At 43.3% G+C, this 13,764-nt stretch overlaps 1 protein-coding gene across 1 annotated transcript; it reads right to left on the bottom strand.

Annotated features, from left to right (window-relative positions):
- Positions 1 to 866: 866 nt before the first annotated feature.
- On the bottom strand, positions 867 to 11,766 carry LOC141172629 (T-cell surface glycoprotein CD3 gamma chain-like). The gene is made up of 6 exons (XM_073657044.1): positions 11,630 to 11,766; positions 11,392 to 11,409; positions 7,359 to 7,544; positions 4,355 to 4,486; positions 1,837 to 1,880; positions 867 to 1,079 (listed from the first exon to the last, which is right to left on the bottom strand). Exons 1-6 carry the CDS (start codon positions 11,688 to 11,690, stop codon positions 1,011 to 1,013), a joined length of 510 nt encoding a protein of 169 aa, XP_073513145.1. The 5' UTR covers positions 11,691 to 11,766; the 3' UTR covers positions 867 to 1,010.
- Between the last annotated feature and the right edge of the window lie 1,998 nt (positions 11,767 to 13,764).

Below are 13,764 nucleotides of genomic sequence, written 5' to 3'. Positions count from 1 at the left end.
TTGATCAAAAAAAGTATACAAGCCGTCCCACCAGCGGCAAGGTGACCCTAAATTGGGACGGTACCTATACTGCCTATATTAAAAACCTTACTGTATATCAAAGTTGAAGTAATGCATATAAAAGGGTAGACAAATAGGACCGGGTCCCAACTCCAGACCACCTAGGCCCGTGGTAAGCTACATATATACTAATCAGCTCAACAAAGGGGATGTCACACCCTTAAATTGCACAGAATGCAAACAAGACAAAAAACCACGCAATGTGAACTGAGGTCTAAGATGGTAGACATGCAAGAAATAGGAGCATGTTCACACTAGCAAAACCTACAAAAGACAAAAATATATCTCATACCCTACCTTAGTGCAGCTGAGTTTAGTAGGGGGAGGCGTTGCTGAGCTGTGACATCACCTACTGTGAATGGTGGATCCTGTGTTATCTACTGTATATAGAGGTGCTATCAGTCATTGTACAGGAGGAGGAGGAGGTGAGCTGCGATATCACCTATTGTGAATGATGGATCCTGTGTTATCTACTGTGGATAGAGGTGTTACCCGTCATTGTACTATATGTATTGTGACTACTTGTAATAGGCAACTGATGAGTGTCCCAGTGGTGAACTCTCTATTAATCGCACTTTTCTTTCATGTAGCCCCATGGACTGAATTGACCATATGCTAATATTAGGGTCCATTGCTGTATACTTCTCTCCTTTTCTATATCTTGTACTCTTATTTCTCTCTCTTGCACTCAGGTTTTCAGTTACGTTCTTGTCTCCACTTCCTTTTCGCTCGGCTTTGAACATGCAAAATCGCAGGTGGGAGATTCTTCCCCCCTCTGTCAGCTAAATAACCCCACAGGATTTCCGTTGTTTTCATGCATTTATTCAGCACAGAAAAACAGATGAGGACAGACAATATTTTCCATTGCTGAAGGTTAAAATCGTGTCATGAAGTCAACGCCAACATTGCTAAATGCTCCGAAGCGCAAAGATGGAGAGCGCACCGCCATCTCAAAAGCCTCCTCTCTTAGGGCGCGGAGCGAGGTGGCTGTACTGATCGTTATCACGCCGGCCCAACACCTGAGAAAAGAGAATAAAGATCATTATGGGCAAGAAACTAACAGCCACGTGTAAATAAAACCGTATCCTGCCCGCTCAAAATATAGCTCAGTTTATAGCTTAGTGTCCGTCGGAGGCAGACATGACCTTCACCTGTTTATTTTCTGCCTTTACTTTTTACTTTTAAGCTTTTTTTTAGGCAGTGTGGATGTCGTCCACCACATTGATTCCCTTAGTCCTGGGTGGAAACAGGGTAATCTCCACCATAGTGTACTTCCCTGCGGGTGCCAGTGTCGACACAGTTGTGCAAGACCACTAAAAGGAATGACCGAAGATGTTGGATAGGTAAGTATGTTATGGCCTTATCTGACCCTGCCCCGTTCCTTCTCTTTTCTAAAAGTTTTCTACTTATGGGACTGTTATTTCCCTTTGGGGTTCCTATCTGTTCTGCATTTCCCTGGGAGCCCACCATTGTGACCCTCTTTGCAGGACCACCTCAAATGAACGCTCCTCATACTGCTGTTTTTCAGCTCTTATGGAGGTCCTCGTCCAGTTTTTGAGGGTCCCTTCCAGGCCCCTTTGCCTCCGGTGCCCACAGTTGCTCTTTCTCTACTTTCGGACACATTCCAGGGTTATCCACCTAGCGGCAAAACCTAGTCCCCCTGTCCTGTGTTCCCCAATAATATTAACAAAAATAGTAATTTATTCAATTTCAGCCATCAGTTTCGCATCATATACTAATGCTACGGTATTACTCACCGTCCATGTTACCACTCACCTGATAGTCAGCATTGTCTTCAATCAGATTCTGTTTGTCAGAAGCTAAAAAGAGTGAAAATAGCTTTAACAAATAAATATATTGATGATATAAGTCTCTTCATTTTGAGTTTGGTGTATTTTGGACTTCAGTGTGCAGAGGGCGGGGGCCGTGGACGTGGGCAGATGATAATCCTCATGATTTATGCAAAAAGATGACATGATCTGATCAGTATTAAAATAAACACTTTATGACTCCTCAACACAGAGTAAGAAAGCTCATGAGTTCAAGTGTATTCAGTCTCTGCCCCCCCCCCCAGCCTGACTGACTGCTGCAGCTTATACTGAGCAGTGTGAGATCGCAGCAGCGAGGAGAGACACTGAGGAGCTGCAAGTCAGGCTAGGCAGGCAGAGATTCAGCAGCAGGGAGGAAGGACTTTGAGTAGCTGTCAATGAGCCTAGGCAGGCAGAGATTTACAGGTGCTTCTCAATAAATTAGAATATCATCAAAAAGTTTATTTCTGTTCGTCAATTCAAAAAGTGAAACTCCTATATAATATAGAGTAATTACACACAGAGTGATCTATTTCAAGTGTTTATTTCTGTTAATGTTGATGATTATGGCTTACAGCCAATGAAAACACAAAAGTCATTATCTCAGTTTATTAGAATAATTAACAAAAAAACACCTGCAAAGGCTTCCCATGTATTTAAAAAGGTCCCTTAGTCTGTCTCAGTAGGCTCCACAATCATGGGGAAGACTGCAGACTTGACAGATGTCCAGAATGCAGTCATTGACACATTCCACAAGGAGGGTAAGTCACAAAAGGTCATTGCTAAAGAAGCTGGCTGTTCACAGAGTGCTGTATCCAAGCATATTAATGGAAAGTTGAGTGGAAGGAAAAAGCGTGGTAGAAAAAGGTGCACAAGCAACCGGGATAACCGCAGCCTTTAAAGGATTGTTAAGAAAAGGCCATTCAAAAATTTGGAGGAGATTCACAAGGAGTGGACTGCTGCTGGAGTCACTGCTTCAAGAGCCACCACACACAGATGTATCCAGGACATGGGCTACAAGTGTCGCATTCCTTCTGTCAAGCCACTCATGACCAATAGACAACACCAGAAGCGTCTGACCTGGGCCAAGGAGAAAAAGAACTGTTGCTCAGTGGTCCAAGGTGTTGCATTTCATTTGGAAATCAAGGTCCCAGAGTCTGGAGGAAGAGTGGAGAGGCCACAATCCAAGCTGCTTGAGGTCTAGTGTGAAGTTTCCACAATCAGTGATGGTTTGGGAGCCATGTCATCTGCTGGTGTAGGTCCACTGTGTTTTATCAAGACCAAAGTCAGCGCAGCCGTCTACCAGGACATTTTAGAGCATTTCATGCTTCCCTCTGCCGACAAGCTTTATGGAGATGGAAATGTTATTCTCCAGCAGGACTTGGCCCCTGTCCACACGGCCAAAAGTACCAATACCTGGTTTACACAACAGTATCACTGTGCTTGATTGGCAGCAAACTCGCCTGACCTTAACCCCATAGAGAATCTATTATAGAGAATCTATGGGGTATTGTCAAGAGGAAGATGAGAGACACCAGACCCAACAATGCAGACGAGCTGAAGGCTGCTATCAAAGCCACCTGGGCTTCCATAACACCTCAGCAGTGTCACAGGCTGATCACCTCCATGCCACATTGCCGCATTGATGCAGTAATTGATGCAAAAGGAGCCCGACCAAGTATTGAGGGCATTTACTGAACATACATTTCAGTCAGACAACATTTTGGATTTTAAAATCATTTTTCAAGCTGTTGTTATAAAGTATTCTAATTTACTGAGATAATGACTTTTGTGTTTTCATTGGCTGTAAGCCATAATCATCAACATTAACAGAAATAAACACTGGAAATAGATCACTCTGTCTGTAATGACTCTATATAATATAGGAGTTTCACTTTTTGTATTGAAGAACTGAAATAAATTAACTTTTTGATGATATTCTAATTTTGTGAGAAGGACCTGTACTTGCAAAGAAGAGTGACACTGGGGAGCTGTCAATCAGGCTTGTTAGGAGGATATTCAGCAGGGAGAAAAAACACTGATGAGCTGTGAATCACCCTAACTGAATGAAAATTCAGCAGCAGCAAAGAGGAGGGACACTGAGGAGCAGTCAATCCCGTTTTGGTGGAAAGATATTCAGTAGCAGGGAGAAGGGACACTGAGGATTTGTCAATCAGGCTAAATAAGTGGAAGATCAGCAGCAAGGAAGGGAGAGCTTAAGGAGCTGTCAATTAGGCAATGAGGAGGTACACTGAGGAGTTGTCAGTCAGACTAGGTGGGTGGAAGATCAGCAGCAGGGAGGGGGGACAAGGAACTGTCAATCAGGCTGGTTGGGCAGAGATTCAGCAGCAGGAAGGAGGGACACTGAGGAGCTGTCAATCAAGCAAAGACTGAGTTTAAATTGTCAAAAATGAGCCACATAATAATGTACGCAATCTACTTTGTGAAATATGGTTACATATCTAAGATAGGAATTATCATCTAACCTCGTGCTGGGCGGCGCATTTCTGATCCAGAAACAAAATATACAGCCATGCCGATAAGACCAATCATAATGACATCAGCTACGATGAAGCCAGCAATGGTTCCCGGGTTCAGCTCTATGCAGTTCATGCACTCTGACAAACAGAGAAAGTGTACGCTTATATTAATGGTAAGGTGCTATAAAAAATTGCAATGGGGTTGTAAGGCAAGAGGGTAGCAAAAGGTGGACATAATAACTTTTGTCCCTAGGCATCAAACTAATACATTCTCATCTTTGAATTACTTGTAAATATTTAGCATTAGTTTTGTTCTTTGATCTCCTGTTTGTCTGTGTGTAGTCTGACTTAAGAGGACAAGACTAGTAAAAGTGATTGTAGGGCATACCCCCTAACTCACCTGTTATGTCTGGTGGACTACCAGCAATGGAGGGATCTCCTGGACTCTCAGAAAGCCGCAAAACTCCCACATGCCCCATAATATACCCATCTACACCCATTCCTGCATTTTTCTAGTCCCTAGGGTCCTGCCTAGGACCAAATCCAGATAGATATGGTTTGGGGGCTGCAAACGGTGAAGGGACTTGTCTGGGGCATGTGAACGGGAGAACTAGTCACAGCGGAGGACTGGTCTGGGGTTTGTACGCAGAGGAGGTCTGGTCTAGGGTCTGTGCGCAGAGAAGGTCTGGTCTAGGGTCTGTAAGCAGAGGAGGTCTGGTCTAGAGTCTGTAAGCAGAAGAGGTCTGGTCTAGGGTCTGTAAGCAGAGGAGGTCTGCTCTAGGGTCTATACGCAGAGGAGATCTGGTCCAGAGTCTGTATGCAGAGGAGGTCTGGTCTAGGGTCTGTAAGCAGAGGAGGTCTGCTCTAGGGTCTATAGGCAGAGGAGATCTAGTCTAGAGTCTGTATGCAGAGGAAGTCTGGTCTAGGGTCTGTAAGCAGATGAGGTCAGGTCTAGGGTCTGTAAGCAGAGGAGTTCTGGTCTAGAGTCTGTATGCAGAGGAAGTCTGATCTAGGGTCTGTACGCAGAGGAGGTCTGGTCTAGGGTCTGTAAGCAGAGAAGATCTGGTCTAGGGTCTGTAAAAAGAGGAAGGTTTGGTTTAGATTCTGTGAACAGGAGAGGTTTAGGGTTTGTATGCAAGAGTGATCTGGTCTGGGGTCTTTAAACAATGGAGAACTAATGAAGGGTCTGTAAACAGGGTAGATCAGGTCTAGGGTATAGCCCCCCGTCTCACATAGCGAGGTCGCTGATCGCTGCAAAGTGTCCTGGACCCTTTTTTGGTCGTTGCCCTCCCGCTGGTCAGCACACATCGCTGTGTGTGACCAGCGGGAGCAGCGATCAGGCTGGTAACCATGATAAACATCGGGTTACTAGGGGCACACGCGCACCTAGTAACCCGCTGTTTATCATGGTTACCACTCTGCTACAGTGAGCGGGAGGTTACCGCTCACTGTAGCAGGCTCGTAACCATGATAAACAGCGGGTTACAGACCCTAGACCAGACCTCTTCTGCTTACAGACTCTAGACCAGACCTCCTCTGCTTACAGACCCTAGACCAGACCTTCTCTGCGCACAGACCCTAGACCAGACCTCCTCTGCGTACAAACCCAGAAGAGGTCTGGTCTAGGGTCTGTAAGCAGAGGAGGTCTGCTCTAGGGTCTATACGCAGAGGAGATCTGGTCCAGAGTCTGTATGCAGAGGAGGTCTGGTCTAGGGTCTGTAAGCAGAGGAGGTCTGCTCTAGGGTCTATAGGCAGAGGAGATCTAGTCTAGAGTCTGTATGCAGAGGAAGTCTGGTCTAGGGTCTGTAAGCAGATGAGGTCAGGTCTAGGGTCTGTAAGCAGAGGAGTTCTGGTCTAGAGTCTGTATGCAGAGGAAGTCTGATCTAGGGTCTGTACGCAGAGGAGGTCTGGTCTAGGGTCTGTAAGCAGAGAAGATCTGGTCTAGGGTCTGTAAAAAGAGGAAGGTTTGGTTTAGATTCTGTGAACAGGAGAGGTTTAGGGTTTGTATGCAAGAGTGATCTGGTCTGGGGTCTTTAAACAATGGAGAACTAATGAAGGGTCTGTAAACAGGGTAGATCAGGTCTAGGGTATAGCCCCCCGTCTCACATAGCGAGGTCGCTGATCGCTGCAAAGTGTCCTGGACCCTTTTTTGGTCGTTGCCCTCCCGCTGGTCAGCACACATCGCTGTGTGTGACCAGCGGGAGCAGCGATCAGGCTGGTAACCATGATAAACATCGGGTTACTAGGGGCACACGCACACCTAGTAACCCGTTGTTTATCATGGTTACCACTCTGCTACAGTGAGCGGGAGGTTATCGCTCACTTTAGCAGGCTCGTAACCATGATAAACATCGGGTTACTAGGGGCACACGCGCACTTAGTAACCCGCTGTTTATCATGGTTACGAGCCTGCTACAGTGAGCGGTAACCTCCCGCTCACTGTAGCAGAGTGGTAACCATGATAAACAGCGGGTTACTAGGTGCGCGTGTGCCCCTAGTAACCCGATGTTTATCATGGTTACCAGCCTGCTCCTGCTTCAGCAGGCTCGTAACCAGGAGCAGGATATCGTGGAAAGATTCTTTCCACGATGTCGCTGCTCCCCTGATCGTTGGTGAGCCTGCCTGTTTGACAGCTCACCAGCGACCACATAGCGACGCAGCAACGATCCCTGACAGGTCGTATCGTTGTCGGGATTGTTGCACCGTCGCTAAGTGTGACAGGGCCTTAAGTAAACTTGGAAGGACGGGTCTGAAGTCTGTAAATGGGAAGAATAGTCTGTGGTCAGTATACTAGGAAGTCCATATAATTAAAATCTAACACTAGGATAAAAGCTTCATGACTTTTACCACATAAAAAAAATAATTAAAAAGTCTTTTAATTATTTCCAAAAGAAAACAGCCTTGTTTTTGAAACATGGACAGTCCCTTTAATGCTTTGTAACCCAGCTAAAAGAAAACTCTATAAAATCAAAAGTTTCTCCCCACAGCAGAAATGACAGTGTATACTCACTTCTCACAAACACATGGAGATATTTAGTGTCTCCACCGTCATCAGCTTTACTGAAGGCATAGACTTCACGAGGATCATTCCATAAGGAGCCCAAATTCAGGTGCTCACTACAAGCCATTTGTCCACCACCCACATTCATCCAGTTATAATTACCACATTTAAGGTACAAGTTGTCATCTTTTTCAACTGTGACAGAAGAAAGAAACAAATTGTTTATAATAACAGTATGTCTGGTTATTATATGACTTGTAGCCTGCTTTTTTTTCACCAGTTTTCCCTTCTGCAGGCTCTGCTTGTAATCTACAGTTGTTTCTGAGCTAGTGGATGGAAACTAGCAGCTATGGTGTCTACTTTACTCAGCACACACAGACATGAGTGATACCTGCTTCCCTGTCTCTAGGAAGCACATGTTTATGAAGGAGATTACATAGCTACTGAGCAGAATAGCTGTGAATCCAGTCCTGGGATGAGATAAACACTTACTAGAAAGCAGAAATACTGTCCATGAGTGTATTTGTCGCTCTCGCTTTCACTTTACTCCTACCTCTTCCCTCTCAGTAGACTTCAATAATCTTATCCCTCAATAAGAAGGCAGCTGGTCTTGTTTTGACCAAAAGGGATTTTAGCTATTTTTTATAATGAAAAATTAGTTAAAAGTAACCTGTCACCAGAAAAAAACGTTATTAACCTGCAGATATGGGGTTAATCTGTGCCGACGCCACCCCTATGACTGGAAGCTGAACGCTGCCAGGGGGGAATAAAGTTCATTTTCTCCCAGCAGCGTTCAGCTAAGTGCAGACACCGGGCAGATTAATAACGCTACTAACTTGCAGCTTAACCCCATATCTACAGGTTAATGTTTTTTTTTCTGGTGACCGGTTCCCTTTAAGGAAGCAGAGGGATCAGAAGAAGTGACTCATAAATGGAGAAAAAACATAAAATATATTGGAAAGTTTTCCATGTATTTTTGTACTATTGGTTTATGCAAAGTAAAACAAATATAGAACTTGACTGTCAATAATTAATTTATCTTCCTTAGTCAATGTAAATTTACTAAATGCCTTTAGTGATCTCATAAAGTACATGCTTTACTCTAATATATGCAATCTTATGGGTCAATATAGGGTCTCGGACCACGTATGCATGGTAAGTATTTTCCGTGCATGCGCATTTACAGTAGATGCAGTTATAGAGCTGTCCCATGTATGTATTGTTGGGGAGGACACATAAATTGGGGGTGGAAACCAGCCGGAACAGATCACATGGTTGGATGGTCGGCACGTGATCTACTAGTATGAAGACAGACAGGGCCATATGGGATCTATCAGGCTCAATGATAGAGAAGAATGGCATATTAGAAAGTACTTACACTTTGCATTGTGGCATTACTGGAAAAAAACATGGCATCCTTTGTAAAGCAGCAGACCCGGTCAGTTTTGTATTAGGAGCAGAACTCTGAGCAGGACCAACGCCAGCACCTGGCAAACCCAAGTAAGAATGGGGCCCACATTGCCTACTCTGCCCAGGTTTTACCTTATAATATAGAGCAGATGTGCACACTGCTTACATGGAGCAGGCTCATGAGCTGAGTCTGCTCCATACTACGCGGGTGTTGCGATCGGAGATAGTGCTCTCTCAGATGCTGTTATCAATCATGAGAGCGGCATTTAAGAGACTGGAAATGGGGCAAGGTCTCCCTTCGAGTGCCCATCGACTGCTCTGCGACATGATTGCAATGTGCCAGTGACATTGCTATTGATGACGGCGTGGGAGGATACTTTATTGCAGTACATTGTACAAGCGATCAAGTGATTGCAGGTTCAAGTCCCCTGAGAGGGACCAATAAAAATGTTTAAAAAGACAAAAAAAATAATGTAAATATAATATTTCAAATCCCCCTCTCTTTTCCCCGTCTAAAAAAAGAAACTCTAAAAAAATAAAAAAATGTGTTTGCTATCACTGTATGTATAACTGTCTAAACTAATGAAATACCACAATGTTTATCCCATACTGTGAATATAGAAAAAAAAATTAAATGGCAAAATTGAAGGGTTTTTTCTTCACCTTGCCGCCCCCAAAAACAGAATATAAAGACATCCTTAAGTTGTATGAACTCCAAAATGGCAATGCTAAAAACGACAAAAGGCAAAAATAAGTCCTGATATAACTATACTGATTGCAAAATAAAAAAGTTACAGCTTGAAGAAGAAAAATCTAAAGTGAAGAGGGTCCCAATGGGATACACCTGGAGATGGCCCTGATGTTGAGTATACTTTTTTTTTTTCAAGTATATCAGGTGATTTAAAAAATAAATAATAAGATTTATTTTAATATTCAAGGGTAATAAACCCCTGACGCACAGTCAGCAGCTGCATTTAAAATAAAAAAATAAATATATATATTAAATAAATATATATACATATATATATATCATATGATATATATAATATATATATATAAAATAATAATATAATATAATGTATAACATAATAATTTCCATTTTGAAGGCTCAGAGAAAGCCATTTGGAGACTGAAAACTGGAAGGTAAGAATCTGCTTTAATATACAAATCTTTTATAGGCCCGAAAAGAAAACATGTCTTTGTTTCCCATAGCAACCAATCAGAGAGCAGCTTTCATGTTTGAAATTGCCCTGGTAAAATGAAAGCTACGCTGTGATTGGTTGCTATGGGCAACAGTTTTTCTTTCACATAGTTATGCTTAATTTGCCCCTAATTTTTCTTATTTTTACAAGTAAACTGATTAATAAAAATGTAATAAATGAAATTAACATTGTTCTAAGCTTGCCTCATAGCAAATGGGGGTTGGACTCCATATTAATACCTACGGATTCAGGATGGGAAATTATAAAAGTTCCTATAGGTGTAATGTGGATGGGGCACACACATTTCTCCATATAATTCATGTACGTCGATCAGCAGATTGGATCAAATTCACACACACACGTCTCCACTTAGGATCGCACAGATATGTGAAAATAGGAGCTATGACGAACGGATCCCATTGAATTCTATCAAACTCCCCTGATTTATAAGGATCTTTGAGTTTTTTTGACAGCAATAATAGCTTTGTAGACAAACAAAGATACTAAGAAGTCTTTGGAAATGTTTACACAGATTTTTTTAGGTGTTATTTGGAACATGTCTGCTCAAAAAAAACGCCTGAAAAATTGCTAAAAAATAATACAGGAAAGAATATTCCCATTCATTTCTATTGAAAAACGACTTTGCTGTTCATACGTTCAATTTATTGGATTATTTTTAATCAGGATTCCAAAATTTTAATTCAGGATTCCAAAAATGCCAAATTGACCTGTCGTTTTATGAAGCCGCTCCATATTTTACAATACAAGTCAATGGGAAAGCTACAAAAAAATGCGTGTCTTTTTTTAGCGTTTTGTAAATCTTTTTGGGGCATATTTTTAATAAATTAAATAATAATAAAATATAAAATAATAATAATAATATGAGAGAAAATTGCACACAAAAATCCAATTAAAAATGTGTAATAAACATTATCAAAAAATGCTTCAAGGCAAAAAAAGATGCCTAGTAGGAGTTTCCCTGAAACGGTTTGCGATGGAAAACTTGTGAATATATATATATGTCCTGAATACACATTGTCTTCCCTGACCGTCCCCAAAATATAGCCATAGAATAGGATATGGCCACGGAATATAGACCCAGCAACAAGCAAAGATTCCCCTCCTTTGATGTTATGCATTAAGATTAGGGCTCCGTCTGCACGGCGACTTTTGCACAACATAGATGGCCATGTCGCATTGACGGTGTAGCACAAAACATAATAGAACTGTAAAAAACATATGTAACCAAAAATCCAAGTTTGATCCATTTTTGGACTGTGGTTGGCTTGCAAACTGGCTATGATTTGCTTGCATGTCATATTATTTTTTTGCAACAATTAAAAAAAAATAAAAAAAAATCGCAGAGCCATGCAACCCTGGCCTAAATAATCCAAGACTATGACAGTCACATGTAATGAGAGGTTACTTACACAATTCAGGGTCTTTATCTTTAGCAGGAACATCAGTATTTTCAGGAGAGACAGAAAAAAAAAATGAAAATAAGTCATCACAAATGATAATTGCATTTCCTTTTCTTAGTGCACAGATTCCCTTTTATCTGCAGTTGCATCCCTCAAATTTAGTTTAATATCTGTAATATCTGCAATATTTAAAAAAAAACAAAAAAAAAACCTAATTTCCACCATTTTCCATCTCCCCTCTACTGACCTTGTGAAAAGGCGCCCTTAAGGAGGAAAGCAACAACTAGCCCAAAATAAAGGGTGACCATGATGATGTGTCGGGTTGATTCCCAGCACTGTATATGATCAGTAATGAAAGCTTCTCTACCTTTTCTGTGCAGGAAACAAATAAATGCAGCTGACGCCGTCGTCTTCCTGTGTTTCTCAGCCTGTCATGTTTTTAAATGACTGTCATTTAGGGTTTAACTTGCATTGAGGCCGCTTGCACTTGACATGAAGTACAGCGATATTTTGGCATCATGGTCATGATTGCAACCCCAGGACCCTCCTGGGGCACTACTAGTCTGCTCACTTGCCATCAAGATTTGTATTCACAGGAACCAAGACAGTACCCAACACTGGCCACTACACAGTGGTGACAGACGTATAGTCATGGCCATAAGTTTTGAGACTGTCCCAAATTTTGGTTTTCACAAAGTTTGCTGCTGCAGTTTTCATAGTGACAATTCACATTAGCTCTAGATTGTTACGAAGAGTACGAGATGAATTGCAAAAAATGTAAAAGTCATTCCTTGCCATGAAAATTAACTTGAGAACTTGATCTGCTTATGTGGCGCCCCTGCGGGTTCAGTCGCCACAGAGGTACTGCATCTCATCCAGAGGTGTGGTATCCCACTCTCAGGTAAGGAGGGAGTGCTTCCCGGGACCCTAACACCTTCATCCAACACATCCACTTCAGAGGGATGGGCGAGTTTGCTCCTAAGGGAGAGCACAGTCCCTGGTCGATAGCTGGAGGGCGAAACCATGTAGTGGGTGTGGGTGGAGGAAGAAGTACAGGGGAGCACTTCAGAAGGAGCATATAAAGAGGGAACCACCTTGGGAGAGACAGATGAGTCCAGTCAGAGAAGACAGTCTGAGGAGAAGGAGCGAGAGCAGGAGCTCTGTAGGAGCTCTGCTCAGAGGAGCATGCCTAGAGTAAGAGGCCCAGGAGGGCTGGCAGGACGAGGAAAGGAGCAGAGGAAGGCTCCAGGAGTGAGGGGATCCCAGGGGCACAGGAAGTGCGCCCGAATCTGCAGGAACGTGGAGGGATCAGGCCGCAAAGGGGACTGGCCCCTAACTAGTGGAGAACTACAAGGCTCAGCTAGAAACCGGGGGCTTCTGTACTATCAGTGTGCAGCTGCTCACAACCGCAACTACATCGCTAAAAAGGTAACCACATAGGATTCAGGGGACTGCAGGTCGCCCGCCAAAATCCGAGATTACCGGCTTGGGACACTGGTTGCAAGGCGCAGGGCAGGAGGGTGAGAGCCAGCTCAGGAAGACGACCGAGGAAGGCACATAGAATGGGATCCCGTTATGTACTTCTGAAACACCTGGGAGTTTGCTGAACCCCTGCCTTGGTAAACACAGGACGGCGTGGGAGGTTACCCTTGTCCTGGTAACCTGGAGTTTAACAACTGTGAGTAAACCTTGAAGACTGCACCCCACTGTGTCTTAGAATTATTATCTGCGCCATCCCCTGCACTACACTCCACAGCAACATCTACCTCATCAAATCATCCCTACATTGCCCTGGAGCTTAGCTCTACCTGTGGAGAGCTGAACCAACTCTGCTGCGTCACCATCAGCTCCAGGGGATCTGCACCGCAGCGGCGGCTCCATATAGCCGCATACCACAGGTGGCGTCACGAATATTAAACTATAAAAACTATAATCCCCTTTTATTGACCGCCCTGGGTCACGGACAGAGTCACTGCCAGTGTGACATCCCCTGCACCGACCGGCCCGGCACCGAGTACCCCATGGCCCAGGGGGCGCGTCACTTACACAACTTCAGTGATCTTAAAGTTTTAATGAGGACAAGGCAGCTGATATGATTCTGTCATGCTGATTGAATTTTAGCAGCAGACTGGTTGCTTTAAAAGGACACGATTGCTTCCAATTAAAATGGCTTTACAGGCAAGAACATTGCTGCTTGGAAGATTGCCCCTAAATCAACCATTTATTGGATCATCAAGAACTACAAAGAGAGAGGTTCAATTGCTATGAAGAAGGCTTTAGGGCATCGAAGAAATATAGCAAGTGTTAGGACCGAATCCTAAAGAGGATTCAGCTACAGGATTGGTTTAACGCCAATGCAGAGCTTGCTCAGGAATGGCAGCA

This window comes from Phyllobates terribilis, unplaced genomic scaffold, assembly GCF_046119375.1.
Source record: "Phyllobates terribilis strain yellow unplaced genomic scaffold, ASM4611937v1 Scaffold_12__6_contigs__length_324123572, whole genome shotgun sequence".
Taxonomy (NCBI): domain Eukaryota; kingdom Metazoa; phylum Chordata; class Amphibia; order Anura; family Dendrobatidae; genus Phyllobates; species Phyllobates terribilis.
This window is presented reverse-complemented; position numbering and strand designations above follow the sequence as displayed.

Coding starts and splice junctions, on each gene's coding strand:
- LOC141172629 (XM_073657044.1), bottom strand. CDS start 11,690: ATGGTCACCCTTTATTTTGGGCTAGTTGTTGCTTTCCTCCTTAAGGGC. Junction 4,487..7,358: donor TCTCCATGTGTTTGTGAGAA/GTGAGTATACAC, acceptor TCTGTTTGTCAG/AGTGCATGAACTGCATAGAG. Junction 1,881..4,354: donor AATGCGCCGCCCAGCACGAG/GTTAGATGATAA, acceptor CACTCTTTTTAG/CTTCTGACAAACAGAATCTG.